Source organism: Penicillium mononematosum (genome assembly GCF_028829835.1).
Source record: "Penicillium mononematosum strain IBT 11891 chromosome Unknown utg000003l:1.0-8172316.0:1.0-8177699.0, whole genome shotgun sequence".
Taxonomy (NCBI): domain Eukaryota; kingdom Fungi; phylum Ascomycota; class Eurotiomycetes; order Eurotiales; family Aspergillaceae; genus Penicillium; species Penicillium mononematosum.
In genome coordinates, this window is record NW_026643273.1 from 6,067,824 (window position 1) to 6,095,171 (window position 27,348).

A 27,348-nucleotide genomic window follows, 5' to 3' on the forward strand; every position below is an offset into this window, starting at 1 on the left:
AACACGTCCCAGCTCAAGTTTCGAGCAACGTGCGACCCCTGTGCAGCTTCCAAAGTACGCTGCACAAAGGAACAGCATGGATGTTCGCGCTGTGTCCAAAATGGCCTAAAATGTGTATATGGCCGATCACGACGAAAGGGTAAACCACCTTCCAACAAGAACGGCTTCGCGCAAGCACCTAGACATTCTCAATTGTCTCCTGTTCCCATGTCTCTGGATGCTCCTCCGTCTCCTCCTGGGGTCCCAGCTCCTCCGTCGTGGGCCGACCAACAACCCGGTCATCACCAACCCAACTACAACTTCAACTGTTCCTGGACTCGCTCGCCTATGTTCCCAGCGCCTAGCTACCAGAGTCAAGCAGTGAATAATGTTATAATAAATAACTGCAAATTGTCCCCATCGCCTATGTTCCCTTCGACTATCCAGAATCAGACACCCGATAATGTTATAATAACAGGACGGGAAAGAAGAACACCAGACAGCTTAACTCGACATCAATCAATACCAGATGACAATACTGCCCCACAGATGCCAATAAACTCGGGATATACGTCACGGCCTAATCTGTCGGGCACAGATCCCATGGTGACCGATACCGCCGACTCCGGCTCCCATCCGAGGAAGGCTGTTTCTGAAGACCACCATTCAGACAAGGAGCCAGAGGATGAAAATGAAGACCAGCATGAACCATGCATTGCAGTGGCAAGCCGGGTCCTTTCCTCGCTGTACCAATTCGTGCGCAGCGACTGTGGGAATGGACACAGCAACAACGGTTTGCGCGACCAGCGCAAATCCCCCCACAGAAAAAGACCCTACAAGTGATATCCTGTTTCGAGTCACTCAGTCAGCCACGGAGACTGTGTCCCGATTGCTGAATTGCACGGGGAGTGCCTGCGCCCAGGATGCGTCCATGCTTCTGGTTCTAGGCGCGATTCTCCACAAAGTCCTCACTTGGTATCAGGCCCTGTATCAATCCGAGATCGGCGTCCTGTTCTCGTCTGCACCTTCGGCACAACCGGACGCTAACCTCACGCGTCCGCCTCTCGAACCCCATCCTTCAAACAGTGGGTCAGGTGATCAGCTTATGCTCTCGCGACAGGTCGGTGGCACGGGAGATTCAGTGTATACCGTCCCATTGACCATTCCGTTGAGCGTTGGGCCATTGAATATCTCCCGCGCCACGGAAACGAAGATGAAGGCTCAGCTGTTATTGTGTCAATTGCAAAGTTTACATCAGGTATGCCAGGGTCTTGATCGACGGGTCCGGGGCGCTGAGAGTATGCGGGGAGAGGAAAACCTATGCGAAGGGTCCAATACACAGCTCCTAGAGAAGGTGGACGAATTGCAGCGTGTGTTGGCGGCGGTCTGTACGCAGACACCGATGTAGAATATTTGTGCGACTTTTCAAGAAACAGGAGTCGCATATTGATCATCTGGTCTGTAGTCTCCAGGCTTCCTCTTTATAACGTTCTTCTTCTTTTACGCTGTAGTCATGGTCTCAATCGTTGGCTGTCTGCCCTGGATTCGGACGCCTTTTTGCCACCTGCGCAAACCCGTTTCATTTCATTCCTGACGAAACCGCGTTCAATCCTGGACACACCCCAGTTAGCCAAGACGAGCGGGAGAAACGAGGGGCTCGGAACAATGAAAGTGCATTGGCGAGGGCTATCTCGTGTTCTGGCTGGGTCTAGCACCGCTCGCGTTGGCTGTGACTTGGCTGTGACTACTCATATGATGAAGACGCCGTGTATCCCCTGCCAGCCGTCCGTCGAGTTCTACTTCGCTTTTTCTTTTCTTTACTGTTCATTCTTCCCCTGTCTTTCCTTGGGCAAAAGATCGGACCCCCATCTAGACTGTCTGCTTCTGCTCATTGAGTAGTCCATACTCAGCCGCAATGGCGGCCTCACTGCGCAAGCCGCAAGCTCTTGGGACGAAGGCATTTTGGGGCGAGGAACAACGGGAAATGAACTTAAGTAAGGTTCGTGTGGCCTTGGAACTACGTGAGAGACGCCTACGGCAGCGATGGAGGTGTCGAATCGAATTGGGTGGCTATACTTTCCACTGCAAGCAAAGCTAGCTAGGTAGAGCAATGATGACAGGTATATATGTCTTCAACCTCATACTCCCACGTTCTCCTTCTTGCTCCATTGTTCCTTAGTATCACTATATCCATGGATAGCTCGTCCTCTTAGTATAACAGCGACACAAAACTGGGAACAGTAGCAGCAAATATAACTTTCTGAAATAGTTGACCGGCTCTTACCCTTGGACAACATTAGCTGGAAGATCCCCGCATATAGTTCTTCCAGTTGCTCCCTCGTGATTCCTCAGGCGGAGTTGCATATCTTGGCGGCAAGTCAACGATGAGATCCAAAGGGTTTTCGTAACTACCGGCCATCAACCCTAGCAGAGAAGCGGTCTTTATTCGATTGTAATACCATGCACGTGAACAGTTGTAATCAAGTTTGAAGGACTCCCGGATTCGGGATTTCTGCTCAGCGTCGAGTGCAAACCCCCGGGCTCTCTCGCAACAAGAACACTCCACGGTGCAATGACCAACTGCAAACTTCCGTTCTGACTGGCGATGAGAACAGCATCCACAGTCTCTGCCACAACAGCCTCCTCTCCCGACGCAATCTTCCACAAGTACTCGATGCATGTACCATTTTGGCTGTGAACGCCAGAAATCGATACCCCTGGTCAGCGGGCCGTCGTAATACGAAGACCTAATCTCCCACCAACGTCGTTCTAAGGTCCAATATTCCGTCGAAAGTGTCGACAATTCCTCCTGTAAGTCCTGAACAACAGTCACGTAGCTGTCTTCCTTGGCGAGTTCCTCTATTTTCTCTTTCAAGGCTATCTCGCGTTGAGTATTCTCTCGAAGTGCAACTTCTGTCTGCAATAGCCCCCTTAGGTCGGTGGGGCACAGTGGTGGATTATCTTCGTCGGTGAAGGTAGAGTATCGGTATCTTTGAAGAAGACATATATCTCCAGAGATTTCTAGCTCAAGCTCTTCATCGGTTTCGTCACCCCACACGTAGTAGCTCATCTTCAGATATCGTTCTACTCAAGAATGTTGGGATGTTGGGTCTGCTAAAGGACCTTCGGATTGGAGGTTGACGTGGAATCGAAAGATTACCTGTTGAGTCCTATTTCCAGAAATATCGGCTAAAATTCAAATCGCCGCGCCCTAAAAAGGAACCGGCCGTCGGCTAGCTATTATCATGAGAGCAATCGTCAGGATGACGGGTATATAAAATTGAAGCCAGTGGCGAGCAGAGCATACGTAGGCTTCTGCAACTCTCTAAGACAGAAATTTGAGTGACACACACGTAATAACGAACCTATCTATCAGAAGTGGCGGCAAACAGACACATCAGAACGCATGATGTAAATACTGATGTCTTTTCTTTCCCCTTCATGAAAGGAGAGATGGCGCTACCATGCTATGGAAACTAAGCAAAACGTGACATTATCCAACATTGTCAAAGACGAATCCTACCTAGGTAGTGAGATACCTACATAGCAGGGCATCTTCTAGTCCGGATTATGGCTACACCACGGTTTTACTTCCTCGAGGCGGTTGTATACTTTACTAAACCGAATATTACTCTATAACATAAACGGGTAGCTACTACCAGTCCCCAAAATATAACGTGTTACCAGTACGGTTAACAGTGGTTTATGCGTTGAAATCGAAAGGTTGCCAAGATACGGTGACTTTTGCGCCTGCGCCCCACATCACAATTGGTCTCAGTATGGTACAAAGGTAACCTGGACTAGTGGACTTAACGCTATGTACAAGTAAGGGTAAGAGTGAAAGGAAAGACTATAGAAGTGAAAGAAAAAGTAAAAGAAAGATGAATAAAAGGTAAAAAGAAAGTAATAATAAAGTGAATAAAAAAGTGAAAGAAAAGTAAAGAAAAAAGTAAAGAAACACTGAAAAAACTTGGCTTTCGCCATTGACGGCTCATCGAACTGCAAATACAATGTTAGTCGTTTCCATTGCCAGGCAATTGCAGGTAGAGGATTTCGCCGTGTTCAGACCTTGGTATGTATATTTTATAAATGCAAGTAAATGGCTTTTATATCTGCTTCGTGTTAATGCTTAAGTGTGCTTCTGACTTACAATTCAGGTCTGGCCTTCCTCCATCGGAGTCATCCGGTTAAATCGGCGATTGCGGCAATATTCGCAGCCGCAGCTTACAGAGTGGCCGAGTGTTATGGGTCGCAGCGCATTAGTGCGCTGGAGGCGCTGGAGGCGCTGACGGAGGTGGCCGGAGGTGGATGCAGACGCCTGGGGTTCGGCGTCCGGAGGGTGGACGGTGTCAGGAGGGTGGATGGCGTCCGGAGGGCGGATTGGTGGCACTGGGGGTATGTCGGCCACGACAATGATGTCGGAGCGCTCTGGCGGTGGTCGGGCAGGGCGCGGGCCAAACCACCTATGGACAATCAATCAGTAATTATGCACATGAAGCTTGAAACAGCGATCTCCAGTGTGATAGGGCACATAGGCTTTCCGTGTACTTTACCTGAAAGCCTAAGCGAGGGCAATTTCTGCAGTAGTCATTGTCATACTGCAACAGAACAAGAAGACCAAACAAAAAACTACTTATAATATCCTGGCCTTCCAACTGGGGGCCAAAAAAAACTTCGTACAAGAAATCGACAACAGACTTTGGTGGTTCTGGGGCTGACATTTTGAAGAATGTTGGTGGTTTACAGAGTCTACTATTCTGCGCATCTAAGATCTGGTCTTGTCTTTCCTAATGGCGATTCTAGGAAAGAGCCAAGGGAGGAAGGAACACTTCCGGGTAAATTGCGGTTGACGGGGAAAGAGCGTCTCGATAAAGAGACCCTCCTACGATCGGAATCGCTGCTCATGCCTTTGACTCTAATTCCGTACCTGCTGCCATAGATCGAGCGATGGGAAACCCCCGCATTGTTCGTCTACTGAGTCTGCCTTTATATTTGACCCATTGTCGACTATTTCTCATGTGCTGTAGGCTAGTCTCCGCAGAGCCCTCAATCTCTCCAACTATCAGTACAAAGTTGGTTTGTAAACGGCCTGTGAACTTGTCTGTTCAAGTTAGTTTCGCCTGGGTTTAGCACCCCAATATGCCACAGTGCCCTACACCACGCGTCCACTGAGAGCATGGATCGTGCTTATTCTTCTGGAGTAGGACAGTGTATAGTTGCTAATGCGCCATATCATATTTTGCTAGCAGAACATTTCATAAAATCAGTATAAGAGTATTTTATTGACTAGGTATAGAAATAGAGATTCATAGAGTAGAAAGTCAATCAGACACCCAAGAGAACCAGGGCGGCGCCACAAGACCGGAAGAAGGTCACCAATGGTCAAATTTCAAAGCGTCAGGACCTGATGCAATTCAACTTCAATATACTCAGATTCTAGAGACGGTTAGGGACAATGGTCGGTTCCTCGTTCCGACACATATACTCCATTCATACAATCCCTGCCTAGTCGGCCAATATTTCACACGGCGTGTTCAGGGGAACGATCCAAATCAAGCTCGCATCCAAATCCGGCAAACAGAACCAATCTACCCAGAAGGAACACAGTCCTCCTCTCATTCATCTGAAATCTTCAAGTCCTCCCACTGACCCCCAACCGGTGGTGAAATCCCCTAAGGGAAACGAACTAAAGTCGGAACCTACTAGCTCTGACCAGAACCTGGCTCGGAGATGGAGTCTGGAATCCTATATCTCCTTTGTGGGGACCCAGGCCTGATGCCGACTCTGGGTCCTCGGGAAACTAACCACGCCTGCAGTGGGGACCCCTGATAGCCCAAAGAGGGTTCATCAAGGATTAGGATGCCAGCCAGATACAAACAACAAAAGAATGAAGTCATTTCACAATCAAGGCGGAAGGTCAGAATTAGAGTTCATCAGTGGAGAATGGAGAGTAGATCAGGTAAAGGTTTCCAAGTCTTGACTTGGACAACCAGGTCAGGATGATTCCGGATCAAGTTTTCATAGCATTTAACTCGAGACGCAAGAGCTCGGACTTCACGACTCAACGGGCTTCTCTTAGCTCGTCTTAGAATGACAGGATTCACTGGGTGAGAACTAGATCGTCCCATTTAGTTGATCCTAGGTCCCGGTGTTGGCAGATATTTCCTTCTACACATGTGGTCATTTTCATTTTCATTTTGCTAGATTCATGTCCTAAACTTTTTAGCATGGAGCCAAATGGGTTTAACTCGACATGGCAGATCTCGCGAACGGATGATGAGGTTGGTTGATATATATACTTATGAGAAACGGATTGGTGGGATGAAAGAGGGGGAAAAAAAGAGCAGCTTGCTGTTTGGAATAAAGACATATCCTAGATCGAGCACAACACGTAAGGGGAAGCGAAACTCTACCACAATGAAACATGATATATCGTACCGATATAAAAGCCGACGTTGATTCGTGCCCAACCCCACAGCCAGTTTATGCTTAAAAATGCCGGATCCACATTCTAATATTGGAAAGCTGACTCCGTTACATACCTGAGTTGTCTACTAGGGGCCTTTCGTGGTCCGCAGGTGACTTCTCCTCTAATGCCTGACCATCTTACACCAGAAAATACACATGACTATGGATGGATTGTTGTATTCTTTCCCTTTTGATTGGTTTTCTTGCAATTTCGAATATAGATAGCCACGTGATATGGCACATGTGGGTCCTATATGGTTAAGGCAATCTCCTTTTTAGACGTTATGTTGTATATTCTTATTCATGTGCATCTTTATTTAAAATCCAAAAGTCATAGTCTGAGCCACTATCACCAGATGTACCTGATCCCAGACTTTGTCGAAAAGTAAACCAGAAGCTTGATAAGCCACGTTCAGGACTCCTTCAATCATAGGTTTGAAGATACAAGCCTCCCCCAGCCCCAGTGTAAATCGACTCGTCTATCATGTATGAGATAATCCTGCCCAGGATGTTAGCATGTCCGAAAGGTGCGGTTCCAGATAGCGCGTTACATACGATTCTGCTCGACGAGAGCCATGGTATGGCTCATGCGAGTCGGGGCCACGGAACACCTTCAAAGTAGGATATGCACCAATAGCAAAGTCCGAACATAGTCTTTCCTCCCGTGTGCAGTCGATCTTCACCAGAGGGATGTTGTCACTTTTCAGCTCCGTAGCCGCTTGCTCAAATTTGGGGGCCAAGTTTCTGGAGTGACGACACCACGGCGCGTAGAAATTAGCCAAGACCAAGTCATGCTCCTCCATGAAGTCATAGAATGTCTCCTGGGTCAAAGACACGACATCCGAGTTCTTTGTACGAAGATTGGCAGTAAAAGCAGCCGTCGCGGCTCCGATGAGGCTCAGAATATAGAGGGACGGTCGCATACTGGAAGTGCGGAAACAAAGTAACACTGGAAAATTTCCAAGATGTCCGAAGAGTGGATTTGGAAGGAAACTTCGAAGTGGAAACAGATTGTGGGAGGAAAAGAGAACTGAAGGATGGAGGATTAGGCCCCAGTGCTCTTTTTTACCACGGGGGCTGTGCTGACTCTGTTCTCTTTGTGGCCCCCTCGCCCCAAGCGCGCTAGCCGCAATTTGAATCGAGGTGTACGTGGAGGCTTTCGTGTATTGTTCAGTTAATTCAAAGGTGACTCTATTTTGGCAAGATCCCTTAAATATCAATAGAGCCCAAAATACTTAGTACCCACACTGGCGGTCCGTCCCGTGTAGTTTATCGTCCGCAGGTGGTACGCACATGGTGATGGGGAAATATCGGGTGCTCCACATAGTTGGCCCTAAGAAACAACAGCCAACATGTTACTGTAAGCTATCTTTGTTTGCCTTTTTGTTTGCCGAGTTAAACTGGGAGAAAAATGCGTTCAATATACTCTAATTATCCCTGCTTGAACTATTCGCTTCCTTTGAGAATTTCTTCCCCTTTGAAAAGATCATAGTTAATGACACCGAAAAGTACGGTCAACGTCACGGCGAGTGCTCCATGAACCAAGTCTCTCATCTGCTTAAGTGGCAATGACAGTAATTCTTAACATACCTGGAATGAATCTATATGCCTCAATGTAGTCAGTAAACCAAGACTGTGTAGACGCAAGGTGTACAGTCTCAAGATAATCCCATCGTTCTACTCGCCTAACTAATGGAAAATAACAGAGACTAGCCTGACAACTTGTATTCATTTACATACTCACACTAGGCTAGTTAGCTAGATCCTGTTTGACCCGACCCAAAGCATAATAGCGAACATAACCCACATCTCTGGCTTTGTATAAATCGGTTCTGAGCCGGTCACACCATCCTAGAGATCTAGGAATGGTCATAAATAAGAATTCATAAAGCTAAGGCGCTTCCATTTAAACTAGCAAAGCAATAGTATTTCCAACCAAGCAGCATGTTAGCTTAGCAGGTGAAGCGTCGGGCTCATGACCCGGAGGTAAGTCAAGGTTCACACGCCAGTTATCCATAATAACATCATACTAACAATATATAGACCCTGGATCAAAACCAGGACATGCTACATCTTTTCTTTTTTCATATTTGATCGACCCTTAGTTGTGTTATTACCTACAATTTTGCTCACGCAACTATGTAGGCCTGGCAGCTTCCGAGATCCAAGGGACTACGATTTCATTAGCTGTATGAGTCCGCTTAGAAGGTCATGATTCAGAAAGTACAAGTTATTTCGATCGCTTTATGAATAGCAATCGTCTAGAAGCGATGCCTAGCTGATCACTTTTTTTTTTGCCTTTACCCAATTGGGATGCAGAGGGCTCTACCAAGGTACACCACCGAGTTACCCATTAGACCAAGAGGTCAGTCATAATGGAGTAAGTCTCTCTATGTTCATGAAATATACAGCGCTGAATATGATCAGAGCTTTTGCTGCATCATCAACTCGCGGATACTATTGATGTCTTCTTACACAAACGCCAACTGCAGGACTCAAAAATCTTAGGATGCATTTCAGGTTATTGAGGGCTATCGCAGATATCAAACCGCATCTGCAGGTCTCCATCATACTGCCAAGTATGAATTTGGGCAATACGACGTGTGCCCCCTAGGAAAAGCACCTAAGACAAGAGCACCGACAGCTTTCCCCAACGGTGTCCCCATTATCTCCCGATAATCATCAGTATCGTACAGCCAAGTTCTCAGTTGGCTATCTCCCGCAAGCTCAAGCCCATATCTCGGATATAGCACCTTGACCACAAATGTATGTGTCTCCTCATTGACGACGGTCATACGAAAGACGTACTTCAGAGACCCGATATCGAAGAAAGCCTCGTAGTGAGCCTGAGCAATTTGCGACCATTGAGGACCATCAAGTCTGACATTGTTGTCAGCGAAGATAGCAGTGTGTGCCACACGACCGTGGTATTTATTCCAACCCACAGACCCATCTTTCTCGACTCCAAGTTTGCGAAGATATAGCTTGTGGTAATTCAGTCCAACGGGGAGATTGAGTGGACGAGGATCGCCAATTTCCTCTGGTGCGCACACCCATTCATTGCAATACTCGTCCCATTGATACCTCTCGTCGGAGGGGTGGGCCAGCTGGTCCAGTTTTATTGTGGATGGCGAGACGATGCATGGCCTTTGGCAGTCGGTGTCGTCGGGGTAATTGATCCAGGTTTGGTAGTCCTTTCCCTTCTGTCGGAATATGTTGATCATCTCGTCGGTCATTGCGGGGTGCAGATCCAGTACATCGGCCGGGTTTGTTTCCGCTTCAGGTGGTTGATCTTGACAACTGACAGGCTTCTTGGGGCCTTGTTTTTCTGGGTCTTTGAGGCGTCCATCTCCAAGCACCGAGGTAGTTCCATCTAGACCAAGGCCTGTGCGAAGAGATGTCATGTTGCCAATGTCAATGTAAGAGAAAACGCATGGATATGGTGAACGTATGTATAGAGAGAAGAGAGCTGTTAGAAATTGGGGGCTACGCAAGAGCTAAATACGGAAGGTGAGACGGAGCGTGATTTCGAATACCTCCAAAGTAAGATGCTCTTAAGGCTTTTGAATGCATTATACCATAACCAGCCGCTTATTCTTCAGACTGTTGCTCTTCTGGATGAATAGAATACTCGATTATACTTGGATTGTGTTAGTATTTAAGTATAGTAGACGCATTACTATCTGATCTCGGATTTCAACCCATATATGCTGGCGCGATCTCCCAAGGAAGGTTCGATCTTTATGTTAATATTTGCTTTCTGGCCTTTATCTATAGATGCAGGTGCATATTTCCGTGTTTTTGTTTGATGATCCGTGGACAACTAGATCATAGGTACGCTGCACGCGTGAGCGGTTTTCTCTGAAGCTATAACACGCCAATTGAGATATTGGGTTGATACAGTTGGAGGGAGACTTGGTTTATGACTTGACACTTTATTTTTGTTATGGAAGGGATAATGAGATTCGGTTCCCGGGTCTTACCAGGTAATAGTCGTGAAAATCTTGATCAGTCGTATTCGTCGGCGACCCCGCAGAAGAGCGATCCTCTTCATAAATGTGTACTCAGCCCTTGTTCATTCGAATGGATTCTGGGGAGAGATGTTGTTCTTCCTCCTGAGGAGGAGCAAAGTCTGCACTTTTGCTCTCAAAGAACTCGTGAGCTTTCATTATCAATCGCAGTGCCTTCTCAACACCAGGAGAAACGGAGGATCCATGGATCGTCATCCATCGTTGTAAAAGCTGCTCCAGGTGAGGCCCTAGTTCTAGCAAGGCAATATGGCGAAGCTGCATTGTGAGCTGTGGATGACAGAAGCCGCCCATGAGAGTCAACATTGCCGTTTCGAGCCTAACAAGAGGATTTCTTATATCAGTAATAATGCACAACAGCCGGGAGGCCTGAATGAGACTTACGAAAGTGAGCATGGCCATGTGTCTACCATGACGGTATACGGCACCTGCTTCAGATACCTTAATTTGAATAGGCAAGTATCGAGAGCAACCCGACAACCATCGAGCACACGCAGGTTGTTGTTGAGGTCCCACAGTGGATTAGCGAGGGCCCATTCCAGATAAGGTCGATAGATGACACTTCGACAACTGAGATACCACTGTCTCAAATACTCGCTATGCGGATCATCTGCGGGTTTTCCATCTTCGGGAAATTGGAGACTTGGGGGTAGTGTTTGATACCAGTCTTGCAGTTGGCGTGCCAGTTCTTGATTCACGGAAGGAAAATTATTGGAATCAATCTGAAGACCAATGTCGCGGTCATAGAGCATGTAGTGGGCTCGGTTGAGGAGGCGACGGAGTGCTATGGATGCGAGGAAGTAAAAGGTCGACTTTTCTTCCTCTTCAATAGCTTCATGCGAGTGGAATTTGCCCGGAAGTGAAAATACTGATTCGATTTCTGCATTGCAGTTTTGCGGAAGCGACGGCAACTCTGAAATATAATTGCTAGTGCGAGTCAGACGGTAATGAGTAAGGTGTCATTGCCTATCCTTACCTTTCTAGTACAAAGCACGACCAGAATATTCTGGTGATGTGTTCTCGATCGTCGCGCTCGGGATTGTCAAAGGGGCAAGAGAGAAGGAAACGACAACGAGTCGCCGCGCTATTCACATAGGACCATGTTTGCAGCGGCCTTTGCAAAAATGAAAAGTAGAGACTAGATATTTGTCAGTTTCATCTTGACTCGCCGTTTCAGTAGGTAACAATGTTGTCATACCCAGTCAGCAAGAGACATTGGCACGCTTCCACGTTCATCTCAATGTGGGCCAAGTGAAGCATCTTCATTGCGGCAGTGAACCATGATGCTCCTTGCAGCTTCAGCTGCTCAGACCCGTTTCCAGAATTTTCCTCTTTGTCTGTCACGGAAGCGCCGACGCAGCCCAACGCCATGACTAATAATGCGAGACACGATTGACAACTAGGCTCCAGATTCTCCTGCCATATCCTCAATTGCAAGGACTTCAGATCGTCCAAGCTGATTGTCGGGAACCAAAAGTTATATGTTCGCTGGAATATACCTACCATATCTTTGACCTCTGACAAGCCCACGCTGGGGAATATGCCGTAGAGTTTGCTTTGGAAGGACGGCCGTCCATATTCGAGCGACAAAAATGAAGTCTCTGCCTCCTCTAATATTGAGGGATGATCCCGGAAAACTGTCCACCTCAAAAGAGACTCTGCCGAGGAAAGATGTCCTGACGAAAGCACTGCACTTTCCGTAGGGTCCCTAGTGGTCCACCGGCCTGAATGATGGCGTGTATCCTGAGATACCGGTGTAATTGTTGAACCAGGGGACGTTGAATTGGCCTGAATACCATTCATCGCACTTGAATTGGAGCCCATAGCCTGAATTTTATCATTAGCAAGTAATAAACGGCCTTTGGCCACTCATTACGTACGACCATCCCCTTAAGTTCTTCAATAGAAGCTTCCATTCGCAAGACCGTATCCAAAATCATTTCACTTTTCCCTCTTCTAATCTGATGTCAATCGCTTATCTTCGAAATGGCATCGAGACTTACTTACGAAGTAGCTTCTGTTCCGTATAGACATGTTTGGTTCAGGCTCACACAGGGTCCACATGGATCCCGAGCATCACACCTGTCGAGTCTGTTAATCGCTGAGCACTACAAAGTCAGGTGTGACATTACTAGCCTCGTCTTGCGATGGCGGCATGAGTCGCACTGTGAGGTGGGTTAGTTTCGATATTCGAACCAACTGGCTAGTTCCCGAGGGAGAATGAGACGGACCGCTCGAGCCGCCCTGAATCTCTTCATTTCGAGCCAGGATACTGATATTGGGGAGATTTTCCCTGACAATAAAGTTCTTGATCAATTTCGATACTGAGCTTGTGTTGGCAGCAAATGAACGAATTAATGGCGCCGGCGGCGGGTGGGAAGGTCGACATGAACCTCAGACGACGTTAACGCGGGCGCGCACGTGATTCCTCCATTTTCTATAGATAATTTCGGTTTTATATATCTAGCTAATCATATTTACAAGGCAGTAATGAATCAAAGGGTGAATTTTGGGATATTTGAATGATACTAGTCATGGGTAGTTTATGAAACCCAGCCTGAGTTTTGCAAAACTGGGGTGCACTAACATGGTTCTATAGATGTGGACTAAGATGCAGATTTGACCAGCTGTCAGGGAATGATGTGAGCAGTATATATGGGATTGCAGCTTATTTAACAAACTAAAATCTGACCTTTAAGTCTTCACAAAGACACAGGCTCTAATAGCATACCAAAGGTGATATCCTGCACCTTAACTAGATGCTCATCCATAGGCCCTGGGCCACAGGCTGCAGTTCCCACGCCTGCAACTTGGTCATCCAATCTCACAAACACCGCGTCATCTTTGACAAGATCGCAAGGGTGTTGTGCGGACTCAATAACCTGATCGGAGTACTGACTAGCTTTCCAGTTCAAGCTTGCCGTTCCTCCATTCACCACTGTACTTTGTTGCGGGCTTGCGCGGAAGCCTATGCCGTTTGTAGTGAGAAGCTCCATCCAAGCAGTATCTGTGCGGTTTCCATTCTCCTGTGGAATGTCATAAACCGTCTCTAGCGATGCGATGTTATCAACATTCCACAAACCAAATTTCTGGGCAGCCTTCTTGTCGGGATACGATTCTCCAGGACCAAGTCCGAGCCAGCGTGCTGACTGCAAACTAGAGCTTGCACGAAGATTCATACCAACACGAGGAACAGTTGCTGGGGCGGCTCCAGTGGGTTGCAAGCTTATCGTGGTGGACAACGAGCCGTTGGGAGTGATGGTGTAACGTGCGAGACATTTCCATCCCCAGGAAAGGACTGGAGGCGACAGGAATGTCTCACTTTCAATACAAACACTCCCATTCTCCATCGACGTCATATGGAAAGAACGGAACTGGTTTGTGAGATTGTTCACTCCGAATCGCTTCGAATAGGGCGCCGCAGAAGGTACGTCGTTGTCTGTCGGAGGACGCCAGAAACCAGGGACCATGGCAAGCCCTGTGTCAGGATGCGGCTCAAGAATAGACGTCAAGTTGTATGTCCACTTCCTGAGATGTCCCCGAATGCGGTCAAACTCAAAGGACCAGTTGGCTCCGCTGACAGACACAGTTGTTTTGGTGGAGTTGGTCGAGATAGCATCCTGAGCAGAGCTCAGGCTGACTGGGACTTTCTCGGTCGGTTTTGATACCAGTTGTTGGGTCCAAGCAACCACGTAGGTCCCCTGGTCCCATTCAACCTTTCCTCGTTGCTCAAGCGTAATAGTCAAGTAGACTGGATGGACATTGTGTTGGAAGAGCTCTGTCGGGAGAGGAATCTCAACAGATTGGCCGGCGTGTAGAGTGGGCAGCTCCAGCGGTCCAGTTTCCAAGGTTTTCGCTCTAGGTAAGCAAGTTAGCTTGCCTTATATCCATTCAATAATAGTTAGACTCACTCTTTGTCAAATGATTCAAGGTTGTATAAAGCTTGAAGATGGCTTAGGTCCGAGAAGTTGTACCGGTTCTTCAGAGCCAAGACTTGTCCACGGACTTCCAACTTGACTGGTTCAAAGGCTCTCTTCAGCTCCAACAGACCTGGCAGAGGCTGGTGGGCGCTGTTCAAGAGACCATCCATCACAAACGTTCCATCATTCGGATAGTCGTTGAAGTCACCACCATAGGCATAAAAGCCGTCTTTCTGATTGTTTCCTTCAACGTACAACCCGTGGTTGGCCCATTCCCAGATAAAACCGCCCTGCAAACGCGGGATCTCATCGAAGCATTTCTCATACTCCGTAAGCAGGCCGGGTCCGTTGCCCATGGCATGAGCGTATTCACAGAGAATAATAGGTTTGTCGAACTCGCCATTCTTTGAAACACCCTCAGTGGCTGCCAAGGATCGCAGCCGGTCGATCTCCGGGTACATGTAGCTGAACATGTCTGTAGTCTCCGCATGAATGTCACCCTCGTAGTGGACCAAGCGAGTACTGTCGAAGGCCCGGGCATACTCTACCATAGAGTGTTGACATGTGCCGAAGAAAGCCTCATTTCCCATAGACCAGATAATAATACTAGTATGGTTCTTGTCTCGTTGAATCAGTGAATGAACTCGATCAACGTAGGCTGCCCGCCAGACGGGATTGTCTGATGTATGTGTACCACACTTGGGGAAAGTCATTGCCTTCCGCTCCTCGTAGCCAAGGGTTTCGTCCATGTCCATTGGACGTGAGACGGCGTCGTAGAAGCCATGGCATTCAAGATCGGCTTCATCGATAACCCAGAAGCCCAGCTCATCAGCCATATCAAGAAGCCGAGGGTCGGGGGGATAGTGGCTGCAGCGAAGGGCATTGACGTTGTGACCTTTCATGAGAAGCAGATCTTTCCTCATAAAGTCCACCGGCACGGCACGACCCAAAAGGGGGTGGTGATCGTGTCGGTTGACTCCACGAAGCTGAATAGCCTTTCCGTTGACAGTAATGAGACCACCCTTGCGCTCAACTTTGCGGAAACCAATGCGCTGTGTAGTTCTGAACGCCTTGTCGGATCCAAGAGTTTTCAGGAGCATCTCCACTCCATACAGATACGGCTGCTCGGCCGTCCATTTCTTGGGGTTGGCAACAGGCAAGATGAGATCAACTGCGGATGTTGTTGGCTCTACAGTGCACTCTGTAGAAGCAATGACATGACTGTTGCCCTCTACCGACTGAATTAAGTTGAGTGTAATAGTGCTTTGCTCCGAGACTTGATAGTCAATCGTTGCGAGAAGCGTCGCATTTTCGTATTCTGCATCGAGATCCGTGCGAACGAACCAGTCATTCAAACGATCGTTGGCTGGGAGCGCAATCAAAGTGACGTCCCGGAAAATTCCTATTACCGTGATATATATTAGCAGATGATCCTTTCCCACTGTCGCATATCGAAAATTAAATATTACCAGATAGCCACCACTGATCCTGATCTTCGATATACGTAGCGTCTGACCACTGATACACCCGCACAAAGACTTCATTGTCACCTTCCTGCACAAATGGTGTGACGTCAAATTCAGAGGGGTTTCTGCTACCCTGCGCATACCCGACCAAGGACTTGTTCACCCAAACGTGGTACGCGCTATCGACGCCGTCGAATCGCAAACGAATCTCTGACTCGTTGGCCTGCCATTCAGCCGGCACTTGGAACTTCCGACGGTATGTGCCCGTGGGGTTCTCGGTGGGTACGAAAGGAGGACACACTGGGATGGGGAATTGTGTGTTGGTATAATTTGGCTTTCCCCAACCCTGCAACTGCCAGTGACCTGGAACGTTGATGCTAGACCAGTCCCCATCAGAAGTCTTCTCGTTAGGCTCGGGAGCCTCCGGTGGTGACCGGGACATATTGAACTCCCAGGCTCCATTGAGAAGGAGAGATGTAGAGGGAATATGATAAGAACGCGCAGGGAGGGTATTTCTGCGAAAAACCGCGGGGTTCATGAAGTCGGGCCATTTGGGGTCGGCCTGCATGGCCAGCTCTTTGGTCTGAGTAGAGCTCATAGTGACGGAATGCGAACTTGAAGGGAATAAATTCGGGCTCTCAGGTCGTCTAGGGAGGTTGGGCCAGCAATGCTACTCCGCGTCCTTTATACCAGAGTGTTGGACTAGATGACGTCGGAGCTTGAGAAGCACCACCAGTGGGATTATCCTGCATATTTTATGGACCTAGCGGGGGTTGAATGACTTGTCTGCGTGTATTGCGGGACTCGGCATGCAGTTATCGCCTGTTGCCCCGGGTCTATCGGAGCCGATGAGGTGTGGAGTTGGTTTCGCGGGGAGAGTGGATATTCCCTAACCAATAGGCGTCTCTGGGGGTAACGGCGCCGGGGAAATCGGAGCCGTAGAAGATTTTGCGAATTCTGAAGGTTTCAGTTGCCCACAAAAGGTGAAGATGTCCAATCCCCATCCTATCACGTGTACATGTGGATCTCAACGGGTGTATCGGGGAACACGTCTGTGTCTCAACTCGTCCTTCGGCAAAGCGAACTTGGCAGCTAACTTCCCCAGATCTTAATATGACCCGGGGCCGAGAATCTGTACCCCGAGGCTGGCTCAGAAGAATGCGGAGGTAGTAGGCACATGGTATGAGAAGCTTGAAGTATTAAATCTACGAAATTCCCCACCTAACAGCAGCAGAATTTTCTTAATTGTCTTGAATCTCTTTTGAAATCCCTTGGACACTCTTGTCCTTTCCCCCTTTTTTTTCCCATTATGGGTCTTGAGCAAGACAAACCTGGTGAAATTGTCCACTTGGAGGCTACTCCGGTGACAATGAATCCCACCGATATAAAGAAGTCTGAGCACCCTGATGAAGTCTCCGGATCTGTTATGAGCCTGAATGTGGCTCTTACCAGTTACCGGAATTCTCTACTGTTCAGTTTGTTCTTCTGCTTCTCCGCTGTTCTCTGGGGTTACGACATGCAGGTCAGCGGAGGCCTTCTTGCCGCTCCCGAGTTCCGCGCGGTGTTTGGATACACCCAGGCTGATGGCACGACTATCCTTCCGGCGGAATGGCAAGCTGCTTTCAATATGATCGCCACAGTTGGTGGAATGATCGGAAGTCTGCTCTGCGGTCCTATCTCGCCTTACGCAGGTCGAAAGATGACTTTGATCATCGCATGTGTCATCTCCAGTGGCTCCGTCTTCTTGCAGTTCTTTGCGTTCACTCGGGGTGTTCTGCTTGCTGGAAAATTGATCAACGGCATCGCACTTGGCATGTTCCTCGTCACCGCATGTGCCTACTGTTCTGAGGCCTGCCCTGTCGTGCTTCGCGGCATTACCATTGCCATGGTGAATCTCTTTGTAGTCGTCGGTCAGCTCCTCGGGAACTGCCTCATCAAGGCTTTCGGTGGGCGATCAGACAATTTTGCCTACAGAATCCCCTTTTCTTTTCAGTGGATTTTCCCGGCGATCCTTCTTGCTGGCGTGTGGTTCTGCCCCGAATCCCCGTATTGGTATGTCCAAAGGGGCAAGCATACAGAGGCCAAAAAGTCCCTCGAACGATTCCAGACGGGCGGAAGCATTGATAGCTGGCTTATTGAGATCCAAGAGACAGTTCGTATAGAAGAGGAATCAGCATCGTCTGCTAGCTACTTGGATTGTTTCCGAGGAACTGATCTCCGTCGAACCTTGATTGTCATGTCGGTTTGGACTATCAACTCTTTCAGTGGTGTCAACTTTGTGCTCAGCTACTCAACGTACTTCTTCCAAAGTAAGTCTTCTCGAGTCGACAACCATTTATGTTCACTAATAAATCTTTTCCAATTATAGTAGCCGGCATCCCTACCTCTTCATCGTTCGACATGGGTGTTGGCGTGACTGCAGTTGGTGTCCTAGGGAACATCTGCTCGTGGTGGGTCATCAACATCATCGGTCGCAGAGCTCTCGTCCTGGCATGCTCATTCTCACTGTGATTCTCTTCATCATTGGCATTCTCGACGTTGTACCGGGTTATAACTCCTCCACTGCCATGGGCCAGTGCGTATTGATTATCGTCTGGAACTTCTTCTACGATCTCACTCTTGGACCTCTTGGATACGTGATCTGTGGAGAGATGTCTTCTACTCGGTTGCGGTCATACGGCGTCAGCATTGGTTTTTTTACGCAAAATTTCTGGACTTTAATTATGACGCTCACGACGCCTTACATGATAAACCCTGATGAAGGTAACCTTCGGGGCAAGACAGGCTTCATCTTTGGTGGGTTCTCAGTCATTGCCTGTATCTGGACTTACTTCTGCTTGCCAGAGACCAAAGGCAGGACCTTTGAGCAGCTGGATCATATGTTCGAGCAGAAAATCTCGGCACGCAAATTTGCCGAGTATGACCAAAGACCGCATGAAGGATAAGCTCAAGTCAGCGTTCAAATCCCGTCCGGCATAAGTTCCACTGCTAGACAGCTGTATAAATACACAGTAGCTTGGTACCTGTTCTAATGATGGTCTATGTACTCTCTCGACTTCAGTAGGTTCGTAATCAATGTATTCCAAGGTTGCCAAGTCCTTATAGTCCAATCCCAAGGTGCGTCGCCACGCTGCGTAGTGTAATTTATGGTGGTACTTCTATGATAGTATAGTAAAGCGTCTATGCCCTACCCTCTAATTCTTATTCCTAATGCTGTAGAACTTACTAGTAATCTAAAATTAATGTGTGTAATCCAGTATATACCCGTGGACTGAACAAGGTTCCCACCACCTCGGCAACTCTAGCTTTCTTGGAGGCTTAAGAGATCCTTGGCATTATAAATGCCGAAGAGGACTTTCTGACATTATAGAAAAGCGTTTTACCTTTTGGAGAAGTCATTATAGGATTATTTGACTCGGACGAAAGTATTGCTGTCATTCATCCAACTACCTTGTAAACAGGCTTTCCCCCCTTCTCCCGCTGTCTTTTCCTCGGTAATGTTTGTTTATTTCCCTATATGTTTCTCTATATATTTTGACACGTTGGTTTGCTCGTTACAGACTTGGCTGCGGCGAAACTAATACCTAGGTAGTATGCATTATCGCCCAGCTATGGGCTGCGGTAAATAGCAAGGTTTAGTATGATCAGTCCAGCCCTGGAGCGGCGTAATTCCCGACTCCTCGGACTTCCACCGACCACAACAGCAGGCTTTGTGCTAGACAAACTTTGGCATTCAGCCAGACTTGTTAAGGTGGACCAGCGCATTGAACCGGGTTGAGCTATGCTTTATATTTGAGTCTGCTCTACTCGTCAGCCAAGGCCAACCTTCCCCACGTTTTGACCAGATCATCTTCGCGTGGGGGCCCCGTACTGGGTCTTCCCCGCAGATGATCCTTTACTATTCCATTTGAGGCAGGCAAGCTTTGAAATTCGCGGGGGATACGAGATGGCTGCTCTTTGTAGCCTTTCTAACCTTGTCTTGAATCAAGGAGGGAGACTCGGGGTCGTCCCGAGGTTGTCATTATCACTTTACACATTTCTTGCCGACCCATCCCGTGGCATTAGTCCTGCATTTTATATATATTTCGATATAGCCCACTTTCATGGATTTTGCTTCTCCACTTCCTATCCTACAAAAGTGACTCCACTATGCCGAACCATGCTCCACAAGATGTTGGCTCAAAGGCCAATATCGCCGAGGTTCCCACTATCAGCCATGCGGAAAGCAACCAAGAACACTCCAAATTCAAGTCTGCCAAAAATGTCGACGGCGATACGGCCATGGCGCTATTCGATGACCCGGACGAGCTCCATGAAGATGTCGATCCTGTGGAAGCGAGAAAGCTATTGTGGAAGATTGACTTCATGATCCTGCCCTACTTGGCTGTTTGCTATGCGTTCTTCTACATTGATAAGGTCAGTTTCTTTTATTGGAGATTATTTGCCTATTTTATGCCTTTTACTCGAAAGGCTGTGCTAATAGCACACATTTTGAGAACAGACAACGTTGAGCTATGCTGCTATTTTTGGGATTCGAGAAGATCTCGATCTACATGGAACCCGGTATAACTGGCTGAGCAGTATCTTCTACTTTGGTTTCTTAGCATGGGCATTCCCTACCAATTTCTTGATGCAGCGCCTTCCAATCGGTATGATTTTCCCATTGCACGCTAGACAATCTAACTAGATATCCATCTGATACCTGGTTTAGGGAAATACCTGGGTGCGAATATTTTCATGTGGTTTGTTGTACTGAGCTCGGAGATAATACAACAGATGCTAACATTCCTATTCAAGGGGCGCCTTCCTCATGATCCAAGCTGCCTGTAACAGCTTCGAGACCCTCGCTGTTCTTCGAGCACTTGGCGGTGCCGCCGAGGCTTGCGCTGACCCAGCTTTCATGCTCATCACGAGCATGTGGTATACCCGTCGTGAACAGCCAGTGCGTCTCGGACTGTGGTATACAGCGAACGGACTCGGTATTGCATTGGGTGGACTATTAGGCTATGGAATTGGTCATCTTAAAGGTGCACTACCGTCTTGGAAATACGAGTTTCTTGTGATGTATGTTGATTTCCTCTTGCCATCATTGAAACTCCCATTTACTAACCTTGCTTAGTGGTGCACTATGTTCTGCCTGGGGTATTGTCATGTTTATCTTCCTCCCAGATTCACCCGTTACAGCGAAGGGTCTTAGCAAGAGAGAGCGCCGCATCGCTGTTGAGCGTCTACGGGAAAACCAGACTGGTGTCGAGAATAAACATCTCAAGCCATATCAGATCCTGGAGGCTTTCATGGATTATAAGCTCTACATGTTCTTCATTCTTGGCATGGTTTGTATGTGACTACCAAGGTCGTGCCATATCCAAACCGGTGCATTATCTAACATCTACATAGGCAATATCCCCAACGGTGGTATCTCAAACTTCGGAACTATCATCATCAAAGGGTTTGGGTTCTCGACATTGGTGACCACTCTTATGCAGGTAAGATTAATTTGATAACCACATGGTCTTCAGCTAACATGATACGCACATAGATTCCATATGGCTTTATCATTGCTATCTCGATCTTGATATGCGTCTACCTCAACGACCGCTTCGAAAATCGACGATGCCTTTTCATCCTTATCTTCCTGATTCCTAATATTGCCGGCGCCTTTGGTCTTCGCTTTGTTCCCATCGAACACAGTGTAGGTCGTTTAATTTGTTATTACCTAACAGGTCCTTACAATGCTGCATTTGTACTCGTTTTGAGTATGCAAATGGCCAACACCGCTGGTAAGTGAAATCTTTCAGTTAAATAAATCACGGAAGTTAATGATATTGTGGATATAGGCCATACTAAGAAAGTCGTCACCAACGCTGTGCTCTTCCTAGGGTACTGCACTGGAAACATTGCTGGGCCGTTCTTCTATAAAACCGATCAATCGTGCGTTTTCCTCGGGGTAGTTCTGTTATTTCTGGAAGTAAGAGCTAACTCGGACTATAGACCTACCTATGAGCTCGGTATCTGGTCCATGATTGTGTCGCACTTGATTGAGGCCGTTTTAATCAGCATCCTTGGTCTACTGTTGCGCTGGGAAAATCAGAAGCGTGATCGTATCCAGTCACAGATGGAGGGTGGTCTTGAAGGGAGAGATCTGGATGCGACTGCGTTTTTGGATTTGACGGACCGAGAAAATCTGAAGTATGTCTCTCTATATTGTTCTGCTACTATCTTGCTGCCCTCCTTCAAATCTGGTATGAAAATGACTAACGATTTCCAACAGTTTCCGATACATCTACTAAGCGAGAGAACCTTGAATCAGTGTTATCAAGCACCTCGTTGAAAGAATCTAAACCTTGTGAACTAGACCGTCGGTGGTGAATACTTCCGGATTTACCAGCACCAGGTGAAGACGACTATATAGCACTCAAACGATCCAAAGCTGGTGCTGATTTATTGGAGCTATTTGTATGGTCATAGAGAGAAGAATCGAAACGCATATGTGTCTTTTCTGCTAAGTACATAATGAATGGACTAGATACAGAGCATCTTAGGGAACCCAAAAACGGCCACGGCCAGCCTTGTTGAAAAAGCATATCCCGCGAAACCAGTATGAATAGTTCAGCATCATCCGCTTGGAGGCGCTACTCCAAGCTTAAACCCATTCCTTCAATGATGGCCAGTTCTCTTTGATGAGCTTTGGGCCAGAGTCCAATGTAGCCCATGTAGTTCCGTCCCACTTCAGCGTTGCATACTGATCACCACAGAAAACGTAAAAGATGTCGTTGTCCGTGTGCATGGTGAAAATTGCATCGATCGTGTCGAAGCCAGCTTCCTTGATGGAAGGCCAGCCCTCAGCGATGGACATAGGCCCCCAGATAACCTTGTCTTGCGACATTTTGTACTTCAAAGTCTTTGTGCCCGAAAAGAAAAACAGGTTGTCCTTGTCTATCGGATCAGGACAACCTGCATCCACAGTTTCGAATCCGGCATCCACTAGACCTTTCCACTCCGCTGCAGTAGCGACAGCACCATAGGGGGCAGCGTCTTTAAGGTCATCTTCGGGGTAAATTGCGGTTCGCATATAATGCGCTCCGTGGAAGACGTAAAAGATATTCTGTTCGCTAGGTGATGGAATGACAGCATCCACTGCACCCCAGCCTGCCTTTTGGAAGCTGTTCCACCTGGACCGGGTGTCATATGGACCAGACATGATCTGCTCTCCTTGGCCATGAAATTGGCATCTAGCATACTTCGTGCCGGACCAGACATAGAAACTTTTGCCTTCTTTGAAGTTGGCGATAGGGAGGACGGCGTCGACCATATTGTCAAGATCGGACAGGATAAGAGGGGGATTGATGGTAAGTTAGAAGAATTGAGACCAGATAAGAAGTTCTGTTGTTTGGGAAATGAATGAGACCTCTGTTGATGGGAGACTTGTCTCTATATATGCTATTCTCTCAAGAATCAATTACCACATAATTTGGCTCACCGCATGTATTTTGATGCTATATAGTTACACAGAGTGGACCTGCATCTTACCTAGTTAGAGAGGTACGCCAAATATCAGCCAGCCATCCATGGATGGATATGATCGATTCATGGCAAGAGCGGTGAGGTTTTCATAGATCTACTGAATTAGGTCTGCTTTCACATACGGAGTACATACATGTATGTAGGATTGAGTTATCCAATCCCAAACAATCACTAGAGGCTACCTGAGTGGCGGACGTATAACGACGATGATCACACTGCAATTGCCTTGCATCCCAGTATCCGGTGTTATATTGTCATAGAATGTGACGTTTCCTTATCCTTCAAAAGGATGTGCAGGTGTTTATCAAAACAGCTGCCTCGAATGATTCATTCATTATTCACGCCTAATCTGCCCTACTTGCATATGTATGTACTTGGTGGCCATGATCATATGTCGACAATATTGCTCTTGCGTATACATATCGCTCAACCCAGACTTTTTCAAGCGTCATGGGCATCATAAAACATGATGTAAGTCAACAGATGGTGCGCCTACAACGATACACCTAGAGCCCGCCAGGACTGAGCCCTTAGACTTATATTGTGGCCATCTTTACGGCATTCGATGCCTACGTCAGATGGATGACCAGTAATCAGTAATCCAAGCCACAGAGCAATACATCTCAATCTACGGGAGCAGCGAGGTACTACCCCTGTAATTGCACACTTAGGTGATGTATCATAGACATCTTGCAGAACAACTCATACTTGCATTTCCCAGCTTCTCACGCCCAACCTGCTTATGCCAAGGCACTGAGTATAACTAGGCCTGTGCGCAAATTCCTCAATATTTTTTTTGTTCGAGTTGTCGCCCATTTATTTATTGGAGTTTCAACAGCCAGAGAGAAAGCTATAAGCAGCGCCACTGTCGCAACCTTGGAATGGAATCAAAGATTCGGACCCTCTCCAATTGTGCCCAAGCAACGATTAAGACCGTTTTCGTCGTGGATACTTTTCAGCTAGCCACATACTTGCATCACCCTAGGTGTAGGGCGATCCTTTGCCTTCGAATTGCTGCAAGGCGGAGCAAGGAACCAATGATGTACGCTGATATTATTTTACGTCGGCACTTGTGGGTCGGCCCGGTCCAACCTTATCTGATCTGCGATTTTGTCAATCAGGTGCACAACAAGCTGCACGAGGCAAACCAACAATGGCTTGCCAAGAAGACACAGCCCTAAGTTCAGCATGCAGGATCAGGCGTATCCCTGGTCATGGCTTGGGTTTCCCATCGTGGTGCACAAAGATTGGCCAATTATGCGAGTAGCTAGCCTTGCTTTTACGGTGTGTGAATAGAGGCAAAGCGGGATGTTCTTTTCTTTGTCAATCGTTGCGTGTCATCAGTTCTCAGTATTCTTCGATACTGCCGGATAGCCTGTATAGGTGTGCAGGTAGACCCTTAGAGCTTCCTTGTCTGTACGATTCGACCTGAACATTTGGGTATCTTTAGGAATGGGATACATGTAATAAGGCAATGCCTGCGTGCTCTAAATGACCCCAATATCTATATAATCCTAATTCCTCTTACGTATACGGAGTATACATAGCCCACATAATCTAAGATATCTTATATAACTTACTAGTAGCCCTGGCGGCTATACCATTTGTAATGTAGCTTAGAGCCGAGTATTCCTAGGTTTTGAGAGTATCCAGGCTAGTGTTGCTTGTCTTAGTATTGTAAGTGCCATAAGGGGGAAATGATCAGCAAATGACCTTTATATGGCTATGAAGGAAAACGGAAACTCTCAAGCGAGAAGAATACTCCCAACGTAGAGGCCTCATGCATTATTTGACTATCTCAAGCGCAGGAGACCTGATGCTGGAGCGCCATTGGGCCTTGAAGGCCTTGGGAGGACCAATGTGCGATCCAGTACGACGCTACCTCTACTGTATTATGCAGGATATCATTGAACTGTACCATATCGGGGAATAGCTACGGGTGAGACGGTACTACTCACATCCTCGTAGGAGGAAGATAGAATCCGTGTCTGTGAGATGGCTGGTCGTCATAGGTCATTGTTATTGGTTGTACGACACATGGAAGCACATACAAGACTAGATGTGATATACCATGCAGAGCAACCTTTGACCGAACCACCTTTCCCCACTTGACCGTGGAAAGATAATGGCAACGCCCAGTAGATGCAACACTCCGCATTCCTCCTTATATCACAAACACCCAAGCAAGCTCCCCAAGGAGACTCGCGCGTTCTGGTACCAAAATGGTAGTTGACAGATTCACAGAAACAATGAACACGCCAGACGGGGCTGTATTCCACCGAGCGTATGCACAGGATGACAGGGGCCTCGAAAACGAAGCTATGGCCATCCTCCTTGCAAGTGCTGTGCCTTCCAATCCCATGATCGCGCTAACTGGTTTGCAGGATGGGAAACAATTGCTTCTCGAGAAAGATCTCTTTTTGAGCGACCATATGGACTCGAAGACTGCGTCGGCAGTCTTGATATACGCAAATGAAGGGAAAGGGTTTCTCGACTCGCGAGATTCGAAAGGCAAAATCGATACACTGGAAGTAGGGCCAGATACTGGTAATGGTCTGAGAATCCTCGTTTTGGATGAAGGGCGTGATACATTCGTTCACCAAGACGTGCAGATGAGGCGTTTCTTTCAGGTATGGAAGGATCGGATGCCTGAAGAGGAATCGAAGAATTGAACTGAATTGCTTCCATCAAATTGGCATGCTAAGAGCAAACAAGATTACCTTAAAAGCCTCTTAGCATCTATTATGAGCTTTCGAAGGAATCGGCATTGAATCATTAGCGGGTACTCCCTGTATGGAACGTACATATGCAGCTTGGACAAGATGTTCATTGCTTGAACGCAGAAATCGGGTCATCATCCAGCACTCGGTTGGGGCAAAACCAAGATGGCAGGAGGGTTGAAGAGTCGGAAAGCGGCGGGTGCAGAAACATGTTATGAGATGGCATCGGCGCTAGAATAGAAGAGCTAAAATTGTATTTGATATCGCAATTTATAAACACAGATGAAGTACAAAATGATAGGTAGTAATACAGCCACACGTATGCATATGAGGGTCACTCCAGACGCCCTCTAACTCAATCACCGCCGACGGTTGCCGCCACCCAAGAAAGCCTTCTTCTGGCGAACATAGCTGGCCACAATGTTCTCCACGCTGCGACGGTCGTGCTTCTTGTCTCTCAAGAAGTACAATCTCGCCCTTCTGCGCTTCTTCTCCGATCGCTGGACAATCTCCACGCTGTTCACGTTGGGACTGAAGACCTTGACCGACATCTCAACAGCAACACGAGTAAGTTCGTTCCGCATGAGGAACGACGTTTCAATTCCGCGCAACTTGATGCTCATCACGATTCCGTTGAATGGGTCGCCGTTCTTGAATGTCACTCGCACGATATCGCCGGTCTTGACACTGCGCGGGTTTCGTCGGTAGTCGAACATGGCCTTGCGTTCACCCGTGGGGTCGAGAACTGCCAATTGCGATTCGGTAACCGCTCCAACGGGGTCCTTGCATGCTTTGCGAGCGGATGGCGGAGCAGGGTAGATCTTGAGGGGCTCGCGGTCTACATGAGTTAGTGAAAATCAGTAAATCTCGCGTCAGTTTTCCTCGACTGAAAGGACATACCAGGATCGGGGCGAAAGCGAAGAGGTATTTGGGATAGGAATTGCTCAGGCATGTTCGGGGGAAGAGGTACCCGTTCGGGCCTCTTTGAATAGGCCGTCGAAATGAATCGACGGTGGATGAAGGGTTGGATAGGCTCTGAAGCCCTCACCAAGGACCTTAAGCAGCCCAGCGGGCGCATTGCTGGTAGAGCCGCCATGGTTGTGATGAGGATGTCAAGTCAAGAAAGTCGGAGTCGAGTTTTGGCCGGATCGGCAGAATTTCCGCCAAGCCTCCAGTTACCCGTTCGGGTTGCAGATAACAGCGATTCTTTTTTCTCCTCCAACTCCAGGATACCAATCTGTCT

General features: G+C 47.6%; 12 protein-coding genes across 12 annotated transcripts; 4 read left to right on the forward strand and 8 right to left on the reverse strand.

The window, feature by feature from the left end:
* Positions 1 to 754: 754 nt before the first annotated feature.
* Positions 755 to 1,387, forward strand: N7519_007325 (Ribosomal protein L10e/L16; the record flags this gene model as incomplete). Its single annotated transcript, XM_057294101.1, has 1 exon — positions 755 to 1,387. The coding sequence occupies one exon, from the start codon at positions 755 to 757 to the stop codon at positions 1,385 to 1,387; it is 633 nt and encodes a 210-aa protein (XP_057148912.1).
* Positions 1,388 to 2,421: 1,034 nt separating this feature from the next.
* On the reverse strand, positions 2,422 to 3,049 carry N7519_007326 (uncharacterized protein; the record flags this gene model as incomplete). Its single annotated transcript, XM_057294102.1, has 2 exons — positions 2,422 to 2,671; positions 2,739 to 3,049. The coding sequence occupies 2 exons, from the start codon at positions 3,047 to 3,049 to the stop codon at positions 2,422 to 2,424; spliced, it is 561 nt and encodes a 186-aa protein (XP_057148913.1).
* A 1,083-nt stretch (positions 3,050 to 4,132) lies between these two features.
* N7519_007327 (uncharacterized protein) lies at positions 4,133 to 4,700 on the reverse strand (the record flags this gene model as incomplete). The annotated part of the gene is made up of 2 exons (XM_057294103.1): positions 4,133 to 4,442; positions 4,660 to 4,700. The coding sequence occupies 2 exons, from the start codon at positions 4,698 to 4,700 to the stop codon at positions 4,133 to 4,135; spliced, it is 351 nt and encodes a 116-aa protein (XP_057148914.1).
* A 2,170-nt stretch (positions 4,701 to 6,870) lies between these two features.
* On the reverse strand, positions 6,871 to 7,370 carry N7519_007328 (uncharacterized protein; the record flags this gene model as incomplete). Its single annotated transcript, XM_057294104.1, has 2 exons — positions 6,871 to 6,946; positions 7,003 to 7,370. 2 exons carry the CDS (start codon positions 7,368 to 7,370, stop codon positions 6,871 to 6,873), a joined length of 444 nt encoding a protein of 147 aa, XP_057148915.1.
* A 1,598-nt stretch (positions 7,371 to 8,968) lies between these two features.
* On the reverse strand, positions 8,969 to 9,851 carry N7519_007329 (uncharacterized protein; the record flags this gene model as incomplete). Its single annotated transcript, XM_057294105.1, is given in 2 exon segments — positions 8,969 to 9,057; positions 9,071 to 9,851. 2 exon segments carry the CDS (start codon positions 9,849 to 9,851, stop codon positions 8,969 to 8,971), a joined length of 870 nt encoding a protein of 289 aa, XP_057148916.1.
* Positions 9,852 to 10,511: 660 nt separating this feature from the next.
* Positions 10,512 to 10,739, reverse strand: N7519_007330 (uncharacterized protein; the record flags this gene model as incomplete). The annotated part of the gene is made up of 1 exon (XM_057294106.1): positions 10,512 to 10,739. The coding sequence occupies one exon, from the start codon at positions 10,737 to 10,739 to the stop codon at positions 10,512 to 10,514; it is 228 nt and encodes a 75-aa protein (XP_057148917.1).
* A 2,438-nt stretch (positions 10,740 to 13,177) lies between these two features.
* Positions 13,178 to 16,459, reverse strand: N7519_007331 (putative beta-galactosidase; the record flags this gene model as incomplete). Its single annotated transcript, XM_057294107.1, has 3 exons — positions 13,178 to 14,333; positions 14,387 to 15,797; positions 15,865 to 16,459. The coding sequence occupies 3 exons, from the start codon at positions 16,457 to 16,459 to the stop codon at positions 13,178 to 13,180; spliced, it is 3,162 nt and encodes a 1,053-aa protein (XP_057148918.1).
* A 711-nt stretch (positions 16,460 to 17,170) lies between these two features.
* N7519_007332 (uncharacterized protein) lies at positions 17,171 to 18,806 on the forward strand (the record flags this gene model as incomplete). Its single annotated transcript, XM_057294108.1, has 3 exons — positions 17,171 to 18,170; positions 18,230 to 18,315; positions 18,339 to 18,806. The coding sequence occupies 3 exons, from the start codon at positions 17,171 to 17,173 to the stop codon at positions 18,804 to 18,806; spliced, it is 1,554 nt and encodes a 517-aa protein (XP_057148919.1).
* Positions 18,807 to 20,010: 1,204 nt separating this feature from the next.
* Positions 20,011 to 22,151, forward strand: N7519_007333 (putative MFS allantoate transporter; the record flags this gene model as incomplete). Its single annotated transcript, XM_057294109.1, has 10 exons — positions 20,011 to 20,277; positions 20,363 to 20,510; positions 20,573 to 20,603; positions 20,659 to 20,925; positions 20,981 to 21,198; positions 21,259 to 21,347; positions 21,401 to 21,641; positions 21,699 to 21,792; positions 21,853 to 22,050; positions 22,133 to 22,151. 10 exons carry the CDS (start codon positions 20,011 to 20,013, stop codon positions 22,149 to 22,151), a joined length of 1,572 nt encoding a protein of 523 aa, XP_057148920.1.
* Positions 22,152 to 22,504: 353 nt separating this feature from the next.
* Positions 22,505 to 23,173, reverse strand: N7519_007334 (Hemopexin/matrixin; the record flags this gene model as incomplete). The annotated part of the gene is made up of 1 exon (XM_057294110.1): positions 22,505 to 23,173. The coding sequence occupies one exon, from the start codon at positions 23,171 to 23,173 to the stop codon at positions 22,505 to 22,507; it is 669 nt and encodes a 222-aa protein (XP_057148921.1).
* Positions 23,174 to 25,607: 2,434 nt separating this feature from the next.
* On the forward strand, positions 25,608 to 26,057 carry N7519_007335 (uncharacterized protein; the record flags this gene model as incomplete). The annotated part of the gene is made up of 1 exon (XM_057294111.1): positions 25,608 to 26,057. One exon carries the CDS (start codon positions 25,608 to 25,610, stop codon positions 26,055 to 26,057), a length of 450 nt encoding a protein of 149 aa, XP_057148922.1.
* A 407-nt stretch (positions 26,058 to 26,464) lies between these two features.
* Positions 26,465 to 27,201, reverse strand: N7519_007336 (mitochondrial 54S ribosomal protein bL19m; the record flags this gene model as incomplete). Its single annotated transcript, XM_057294112.1, has 2 exons — positions 26,465 to 26,943; positions 27,006 to 27,201. The coding sequence occupies 2 exons, from the start codon at positions 27,199 to 27,201 to the stop codon at positions 26,465 to 26,467; spliced, it is 675 nt and encodes a 224-aa protein (XP_057148923.1).
* Between the last annotated feature and the right edge of the window lie 147 nt (positions 27,202 to 27,348).